This window comes from Camellia sinensis, chromosome 10 (assembly GCF_055761805.1).
Source record: "Camellia sinensis isolate YWXY chromosome 10, ASM5576180v1, whole genome shotgun sequence".
Classification (NCBI taxonomy): domain Eukaryota; kingdom Viridiplantae; phylum Streptophyta; class Magnoliopsida; order Ericales; family Theaceae; genus Camellia; species Camellia sinensis.
In genome coordinates this window covers 145,123,842-145,134,230 of record NC_138970.1, presented here as the reverse complement: position 1 = coordinate 145,134,230, position 10,389 = coordinate 145,123,842, and the positions used below count along the sequence as shown (strand labels likewise).

The 10,389-nt window shown below is 32.8% G+C and overlaps 1 protein-coding gene across 1 annotated transcript; it reads left to right on the top strand.

The window, feature by feature from the left end:
* The first annotated feature begins 1,410 nt into the window (after positions 1-1,410).
* LOC114298682 (uncharacterized) lies at positions 1,411-2,283 on the top strand. The gene is made up of 2 exons (XM_028243282.2): positions 1,411-1,606; positions 1,946-2,283. Exons 1-2 carry the CDS (start codon positions 1,411-1,413, stop codon positions 2,281-2,283), a joined length of 534 nt encoding a protein of 177 aa, XP_028099083.2.
* The last annotated feature ends 8,106 nt before the right edge of the window (positions 2,284-10,389 follow it).

Sequence of the window (10,389 nt, the reverse complement as noted above, 5' to 3'; positions counted from 1 at the left end):
TCCATTAAAAAATTGAAAGGCCCATTCAAAATTAAGAGGGCCCTAACTACTCTTTATCCAATTTTCCCAATAGCTTGACAGCAGTAGCCCAACAAAGAGCACAATGGAGCAGCACTGAGTAGTGAGCAACACACAAACAAAGCACAATGGAGCAGCACTGAGCAGCACATGTAGGTTATTTTTTTCTATTCAATTAATTAAATATTTGTCTTGTCTTTTGCTCAATTGCTATTATAATATTGGTATTTACATCATGAAGAAGAATTTGTTTAAGTTTAATAGTTCACATTACATAATTTAAAAGTTTTGTATTTTGTTAAGTGGTGGTGGTGCTCGTGTTTTGAATTTTGATCTAAAAAAGAATTTTGTTCTCAGGTCATCATTACTCTTAAAAGAAATTATTCGTCTAGATTCGCAAAAAGGAAAAAGAAGCAAAAAGTCGAAAAATTAGTCGAGTGTCAAAAAGGAGCTATTGATAAGTTCTTTACGAGTGACAAACAAACAGAAAAATCAGTTGAAGACTTGAATAATGAGAATGAAAATTTGGTGAATGAAGAAGGAAATGGGAAATTTGGGAATGCAAAAACCAATCAATATAATGAGATAAATGTGGAATGTGAGGATTCAAATATAGATGATCCGGGGACTTGAAAAATAATTGACTAGAATTTACAAAATTTTTTAGTCGAAAGAGGTCCTGTGAGAAGAAATTGTGAGTTCAACTTTCCTAAGGATGATTCTTCTAGGCATAGGCATTTCTCACCTGTTCATTACTTTCGGCATTTACCAAATGGAGGAAAATTTGATAGGACATGGCTAATATACTCGAAACTTTTGGATAGAGTAATTTGCTTTTGTTGTAAGTTGTTTAAGCAAGAGAGAAATAAGACTCAATTGACTATCAAAGGATTTAAAGACTGGAGAAATATTGGCGAGAGATTTAAAGGCTATGAAAGTGGTAACGAGCACATTACTTGCATGAGCAAATGGATTGAGTTGGAGGAAAGATTGGGAAAGCATCAAACAATAAATAAAAGTATACAAGAACAAGTTAACAAAGAAAGAGAGCACTTGAGAAGGGTTTTATTGATAATAATTACAGTTATGAAAACACTTGCCAAGAATAATTTGCCTTTTTGTAGAAGCCATGAGAATATTTATGAAGAGAGCAATGGACCTTTTTTAAGCATAATTGAAATGATTGGCGAGTTTGATCCAACGATAGAACAACACTTGCGGCGGATAAAAAATGGTGAGATTCATTACCATTATTTGAGTCACAAAATTCAAAATGAGGCGATACAAATGTTGGCTGGGGAAGTCAAAAGTGCAATTTTGTTGATAATCAAACTAGCAAAATATTTTTCGGTCATAATTGATTGTACTCCGGATATAAGCCATCAAGAACAAATGTCTCTTGTTGTATGGTGCGTAGATGTTTCAACAAGTCCAATTACGGTGAAAGAGTTTTTTTTGGAATTCTTGAATGTGGATGATACATTGGGAATAAGACTTTTTGATAAACTTCAAGAAGCATTAGCTAACCTTCAACTTGATATTGGTGACTTAAGAGGGCAAGGATATGACAATGGCTCTAACATGAAAGGCAAAAACGAATGTGTTCAAACAAGAGTACTTCAAGTAGATCCTAAAGCATTCTATACGCCTTGTGGTTGTCATGGTCTTAACCTTGTGCTTTGTGATATGGCCAACTCTTGCTCTAAAGCAAAAACTTTTTTTGGTGTGGTACAACGCATATATGTATTGTTTTCATTTTCCGTTAAACGTTGGACAATTTTAAAGGATAATCTAAAGGAAGGCCACACGGTTAAGTCATTGTCTCAAACGTGTTGAGAAAGTCGCATTGAAAGTGTTAAACCACTAAGATACCATGCTTCAAAAATAAAAGATGCTTTAGTTGACTTGTTCAACAATCCTACCACAGATTCGATTGCAAAAAGTGAAGCTAAATTCCTGGTAACTCATGAACTTGAGACTTTTGAGTTCTTGTTTAGTATTGTAATTTGGTACAATTTGTTGTTTCATGTGAACTCTGTTAGCAAGCTTCTTCAAAGTGAAGATATGGATATAGCAGTTGCTGTAAAGCAGCTAAATGGGCTTGTTAAGTATGTTGCAATGTATAGAGAAGTTGGTTTCATGGAGGCTATGGTTGAAGCTAAAGAAATGGCAAGTGAATTGGGAATTGAACCCACATTTGTTGAAAAGCGCATCATTTCTAGAAAGAAACAATCTGATGAGAATGTTAGCGAAAAGGTGATCTAGTCGGCTGAAGAATCATTTAGAGTTGGTTACTTCTTCTATTTTTTTGATCAAGCCCTTTGTTCACTCAAAAATAGGTTTGAACAATTCAAAGTCTATGAGGCAAACTTTGGCTTTTTGTTTGACTTGAAAAAGTGCAGCAATGAATCGTTGAAGATGGGGTGTGTGAATCTTGAAATTTTTTTAAAATATGGTGAGATTTCTGATATTGATGGAAGAGATTTATTGATGGAGCTAAAAGTCTTGAAAGAGAGATTGCCAAAAAAAATCAATAAACCAATTGAAGTGTTCAATTATCCACAGTTGATGGCAAATTGTTTCCCAAATTCGTGGGTTGCTTATAGGATATTTTTGACTATTCCGGTCACAGTTGCATTAGGGGAAAGAAGCTTTTCAAAGTTGAAAATGATCAAAAATTATCTTCGATCAACCATGTCACAAGAAAGATTGAATGGAGCATTGTTATCCATTGAAAATGACTTTGCAAAAAAACTAGATTATGCAAGTATGATTAATTTATTTGCTTCTAAAAATGCAAGAAGAGCGAGGATCAACTGATACTTATTAGTTGTTATAATGTAATACTAAGCATTTTTTGTGATTTTGGCACAAATCTTTTGTTCTTTACCTTCCAAAAAAAAAAAAAATTCATTCAATGAAAAAAAAAATGTGAAGGGCCCCAAAAATTTATTAGTTGATTATCGGCTTTGGGCCTTAGAAATCTTAGGGCCAGGCATGCTAATATCCCTCTTCTAATAGTAGCATCATCATCTAGGGGCACGTCTAGTACTATTTGGGAGCATTTTGAAATAATATTTGTAACTAATCTTGATGATAAAATTGTAATTAAAACAAAATGTAAATATTGTGTACATTTACTTAGTACTGCATCGGCGGGGGGTTACTAGCCATCTAAAAAGGTATGCTCAAAGACATTTATAAAGTCAATAACTTGATATTAGAATTTAAATGCAATTAGAAGGTTCATCAAATGGTAATTTGCAAACATTTTCATATGATCTTATACATGCACAAAATTTTGTAATTAATTATGTTATTGAAAAAGAACAACCTTTTACTACTAGTAAATGTCCCCATTTTTTAGAAATAATTCGCGGAGGTTTTGCACTGCAATATTGTCATGCCCTCAAAATAAACCCATAAATCATACAGTATTGACATGCTTAGACATAATAGAGTAAAGCATAATTTCATTTCTCAGAGTATTTCTTACAAATGTATTACATGTTGACATCAAAAGTAAATGCCCTATGGGCTTAGAACTTTCCAAGTCAACACTTGGTTACAAAAAGAGAGTACTAACTCCACACCAAATAAGCCCTTGGCTTGATATACATGCAATACAACAAAAACAACAAAAGAGTTTAACAGCCTCAAGCCTTCCAAGCTACGTCCTTGGAGGTGGCATATCACCTGTACCTGAAAATGATGTCTCATATAGGGTGAGCCAACGCCCAGTAGAGATATGCTAAACATAATATAAGCAATGACTAAAACATTAGCATTTGATAAATGTTTGACTCATATGAACCACCTTATAACACATTCAGTTCCATGACAAATAATCTATGTGCCATTCCACTTTCCTTTACTTATATAATTTTCAATTTATCAGCATGGCTCAGAACTTAACCAAAACAATTTAAATGAAACTGCATCTCATGTTAAAACATTATCCTTATCCACAATTCATTTTCAAATGAGATAACACTCATATCAAAACACTTCCGCAATTCACAATAGATACACATATTTGCTTTATCAATATCACATGAACACTTCCCTACTTCATAAATGATACACAGATTCGCTGTATCAATACTTCAACAGATACACATATTTGTTGTATCCATGGAGTCCATCCCCTATCTCTTCCCAAACAGTATCCAGTTTAGGAGTCCATCCCCTATCTTCCCCTAAACCGTGGAGTACATCCCCTATCGCTTCCCACACAACACAATGTATGTAAACACATATCATATACATGATCAATCAATACATAAATTTGATGTATTTTACCGACTGCCATATTCGATGGCATACTCAATTGATTAGTTTTAGTCCACCTAATCATCATGCATTGTCTACAACAATCAAGACTATCCTCCACCGATAGCCCAAAGCAATTATTTCTAGACAGATAATAATTACATCCAACAGATAAATTATCAACAATTTCCAAGGTGGGTGATTAGTAATTCCAACTCCATCATTTTACCTCATAATAAGCCGATTACATTATTTCCGACTCAATTTCATATTTCCATAATAAATGTCATTAATTACACTAATGACCCAAATATGCCCAAACATGGCATTTTCTCCTTTTTCTCAATATTGACCCAAAGGTCCAAATATTATCAACAACATCATTAATTTCTATTTCAGACCCAAAACACATATGTATGAGTCAAATGAACAAAACCCCCCTTTTTCAATGTTACACATTTCAAATCCTAACTTCCCAAGTCAAGTCATTTATACAAAAAGCTCAACATCTATGTTAAAGTTCATAAAGATGAGTAGGAATCCCTACCTCAAGAGATGAAACCCAATGGAGAAGATGAAGAAATCTCGAAGTGCTCCAGACCAAGAAATTTTCAGATTGTTAGATAGCTCACAACAAACTCCACACTTTTTACAAAGGGACAAAGATGGGAGATCACTCTAACTAGATCAAACCTTAGAGAGAAGGTATATTCTAGAGAGACTAGCTCTCAAAAGAGGGTTTAGAAAAGTAAGAGAGAGAAAGGAAATGTGAAAAGTGATTCAAAATCACCCAACTGCCATTTGATATACGACTAGTCCGCTCGAGCGGAGAATAGGACGCTCGAGCGTCAAACATAAAAACTGGACCCGCTCGAGCGCAAAATGACCCGCTCGACCTCCAAGACACAAGAACAATATACACCCGCTCGAGCACAAAGGAAAGCCCGCTCGAGCATAGATTAACCTCTTCTAGTATTTTTACAGACATTGAACACCCGTTCGAGTGCCAAGATACCCGCTCGAGCGCGACCCACTCAAGGGTAAGGAAATCTGCTCGAGCGTGAAAAACAAACCTACAGTACTTTTGCAGAAGCACAAAATGCTAAAAGTGTGCAAACTCCGCTCGAGCGTGAAAGGGTCCGCTCGAGCGGACCACCAAAAATCCGGGCAACAAGAAATGGAACCAAGGCTCAACTAACCTGTTCGAAACACGCCCATTACATCCTAAAACTCAAATATATGGAATTGAAGGATGACAACAAGACATATACAACAACCAACTCTACGGAACCTAAGTCCGGATACAACAATCAAAGGAGGAAGAACCAAGATCGCTATAAATATCAAGGTTTTTCAAAGATACTGCTAGGAACAAAATTTTATAGAAATTTAATAACATTAAAAGTGACATTTTTAAAATTTTGAATGGAAGAGTTTGTTTAACATCTGATCTGTGGTCAAATAACGATTTAGAATATCAATCTATCACTACACATTTTATTGATAATGATTGGAAATTAAATAAAAGAATCATTTTATTTAGATTAGTTGAACTTCTATACACTGGCCATTCACATTGGGTAGAAATAAAAAATGTATTACATGAGTGAGCTTTGCAAAATAAAATATTTATCATTAGTTTAGATAATGCAACATATTACAATCAGACTGTAGCCTATTTTAAGTCAACTTTACAATTATTTGTTAATTGTGATTTATTTCATGTTCGTTGTTGTACTCATATTTTAAATTTGATTGTTAAAGAAGCTATGCATGTATATTACACTTCTGTACTGGTAATAAAACATGGGTTGTTACCATTATGTCTTCTGTTAATCGAATTTCAGAATATAGGAAAATTTGTTAACGAGAATGTATGTCATTTAAAAAATTAATTTTAGATATAGGCAGCAGATGTAATTCAACGTATAATATGTTAAAGAGAGCTTATAAATAAATAAAAACAATGGATTTATTTGTTGCAACAACATCAATAGGAGGAGTACTGATTCCCACATAACTTAATTGGCACTAAGTAGACTTATATAAAGATTTTCTAAAAGTTTTTGATACTATAACAAAATTATTTTCTTATATATATATATATATATATCCATACTTCACCATTTATTTTACATTCGTTAGTAGAAGTAGAAATAATAAAAGTTTTCACAAAATATGTGTAATGAATATTATATAGCCATTATTACTGCAATGAAAGAAAATTTTGATAAATATTTTGATCTATTGCCTCATCTTTTAGGTTTAATCGTCGTAATTGACCCTAGGTGTAAAGAAATTGGTTTATAAGAATTTTTAGATCGTATTTTCGCTGATAAAAAATAACTTGCCCCTATTATGAAAACATGCACAAAACTATTTGAAGAATATAGGGAAGTTGTATCTGCAAATACGACGCTAGCCTCATCACAAGGTGAAAATTAAGTGTTTCTTCAGCAATAAAAAGTAGAAGAATATCTCAACATCCAAGCGTAAGTATTTCTAAATTGCAACGTTATTTGGATAGCCTACCAATGGATAATAGCGATGATTTTGAAAATTTGGATTGGTGGAAACAAAATCAACCTATGTGGCCTGTACTTTCACAGATAACTCGTGATATACTAACCGTTCTTATTTCTACAGTTACTTCTGAAATAGTTTTTAATGTAGGTAGACGAGTATTGAACGATTACCGCAAGAGACTTTCACCCCAAATGATTGAGGCACTGATGATATCGAGAGATCATATGCATGCGCTTATGAGAAGACAAAATTATAGTGAAAATGAAATAATTCAAAGCGATTTGAATGATATATCCTAGGACAACATGAGTGAATTTTCTCTGATGATTGATCAACAAATTTTTTTTTTTACTATTTCATTTCGTAATATATCTATTAGATTATTGATGTGGAGCATAATGCAAATTATTAGTAGGCCAATATGTGCCAATCTAGTTGAGATGTACTTAACTTATAGTGATGCAATTTATCTACCATCATCAATAATCTATATCTATTTTATTTAATGATATAAATTTTTGTAATATTTTATTTCATTTTGAAATAAAAATTATTTATTAAATAAATGTTATCTATTTAATTTGATGATTGTAATATTTCATTTCCTTTTGATATATATAAAATTATTCATTTTAAAAGAAGAAAATTAATACCTTCATACTTTTTTAGTCATAACCAAAAAAATATAAGTCATACATAATTAAATAACACCACATAAAATATAACCAAACATCTCATTAATCTTAACTAAAATACTCTAGTACAATTTTTCTTTTGTTTTTTTCTCTCTCATAAATAATCTATCTATCGTTCGTTTTGTGCACCAAAAAAAAAAAGAAAAGAAAGAAGACCCGCTAGGCTCGGCCAGAGGTCCTAATTTCAATGGGTTTGGACCGAATTTGTCAGCCGGTAAGCTGGCCCAGCTTGGCCCGAAAATAGGCGAAAGCTCGTGAGGCTAGAAAGCAGGCCAGGCCAGGCCGGGCCCAAATTACACCCCTAACCAAATCATACGATTTGATCAATTTAGATTGGTTTATTGGTTAAGTGTTGCTAATAGCTCCCATATTTTTTCTTTGGACCTCAACTTCTTAGAACCACCACTTACCAAAATTGCTCAACCTTTTTTACTTTCAACCCCCACCATAATCACAGTAATACCCTTCAAGAACCTCCACCCTTCTTTAGTAGCCCTTTCCCTCGCGCACACCCTCCTCTAACAACCTTTTATTCAAAAATCTATATCTAAACAACACAAATAATATGTGCTAAGATTTTCTATGATATGCGAATAAAATTACCCCTATTATTTTTTTTGTTTTCAACACCAAAAACCCTGAAGTATCAATAATGCATTTCCTTCAAAATTCTTATACACAAGGATGTAGTTTAACCTATCGGCATGTGAGATGACTATTTAATAAAGATGTGTCAATGCTCAACATCATTCTATTAATAATTTCTTTTATTCTAAGTTATTAATTAAAAGTGTAACTTGAACACATTCCGCGTAATATTTTGAGATTATTGAATATAATTAATTACTCATGCCATTTTAGCAGGCTAGCTAGACGGCTACAATTATGAGAGGAAGTGTGCTTAAATTTGAGGTTTACTACTACAAAATCAAAGTTCTCGAGGCCAATCATGTGATCTAAACAATTGTTGAAATGCCAAGAACGAGGCTTTTGGCTATAGAAAGATGGCCTTCAATTCAATGTTTCGAGTGAGGCCTTCATGATCTGATCAACAATTCTAAATGATCATTGAAATGCCAAGAAAGAGGCTTTTGGCTATAGAAAGATGGCCTTCAATTCAATGTTTCGAGTGAAGCCTTCATGATCTGACCGACAATTCCATTTAATTTTGTTCCTCGGATTGGATAATCAAACCTAGAAGGGAAGCGCCCCTCTTTCCTTCCATGGTTGTAACCTGTTGGCTCATGCAAGACTTGAATCCAATGAAGAAAATGCAGGTTCTGGAGGCCTAGATAAGGCATGTGATTCAGGCTCTTGTATTCCCACCAATTCTGCACCTTTGCTTTGTCCTCATAATAAAACTTTAATGTATTAAGAATAAATATAAAAAGTTTCTTTAAGAAGTTTAACACATACCACTATTATCAAAATATACTTAGTGAGTAATTTAATATTTTAAACTTTAAAATAATATAACTTTTGATTTAGATGTCGATTTTTAATAAAATTAGTATTTTTAGAATTCTCTCATCATGATCTATCAAACAAAATTCATGTTGACTATGAAATTCTTAAAAAAATAAATAAAATACCGTCGAAATTGATGTAAACAGTAACATAATACTATGTTTGACAGTAACATGTTACTCTGGTTCACAGTAACATTTTATTATTACAAAAAAACAAAGTACATACTAGATGAACCAACCAAAAATACACATACACAACATTTTTAAACTTATATAAAATAAAATGAAAGTGTTTCTTGTTAAAAGAATTCTGTAAGATATATATGCATAGCAATATTGTCAAAGAAAAAAATAATGAAATTTTACTCTATCATTGCTCAATTATGCACCTCCTTCTTAGGAGGTTTATGAAACAAAATAAATTGAGCTGTTATTTTCACCAAATAAAGGTCTAATGGAAGGGTTTTAACTAAATTTTCCTTTCATCAAGGAGTCTGCATGAATGATAGATTTGTGAAAAAAAATAAAATAGAATGAAAATTTTCTTTTCTTTTCTTTTTACTTTCACAAATTAAATATTCAAATAAAACCTTAAATAAAAAGATCACACACAAACAATGAATTCCCAAAGCATTTTATGGTGAAATTCTTGAATTCATGAGAATTGCGCAAACATCAACAAGAGTCTAGGATTTGCCCTAATCCATCAAGGCCTTTAGATCATATAGACTTGAGCATCAATTAATTTTCAACCAGAGTCATGTCTCAAGTTTACACTTCTAAAATGTATCTCTGGACTTTTTATATCCGAAATAAGAATTTTGAAAGTTTTATTCTCTGTTTTCGATATAGATTTTCAAATTTTTCGATATCCACAATGATTGCCTCCTCTCTTAAGCTTTCCCTCATACCATTATGAGTATCCTTTCTCAACTCTAGCTTCTGGCTATGTTCGATATCTGCCGGCGCTGACGGCGAAGTTGAACAACAACGACAGGGACGACGGGCTTTCAAGTAGTTCTTACTTTCCAAACCACATCTTTGAGAAGATCAATGATTTTTCTTGACTCATAACTATTTTTTTGGCGAATTTATTTTCGTTTTTTGTTGTTTGTTTTTATTTTGTCATTTGGTTGAGATGCCCCTTTAGGGTCTTATTTATGTAATATTGTCATTTATTAATATAATGTTTCTCATGTTCTCAAAAATAGTCTCCAACAAAGATCTAAATTACTTCAGCAGAAACAATATGCAACTCTCATCTACCATGAGATATCATATCAGTCAATACAATCTTTTCTTTCTCAGTCCGATCACATTATTCTCTGTTTGCAGTCGAAAACCCTAAAAATGTTTCATGTCAATTGAAAAACAAGTTTCTAGACCTAAGAGCAACAAGTAGAGTCTTC

Coding starts and splice junctions, on each gene's coding strand:
- LOC114298682 (XM_028243282.2), top strand. CDS start 1,411: ATGTCTCTTGTTGTATGGTGCGTAGATGTTTCAACAAGTCCAATTACG. Junction 1,607..1,945: donor CAATGGCTCTAACATGAAAG/GCAAAAACGAAT, acceptor ATCCTACCACAG/ATTCGATTGCAAAAAGTGAA.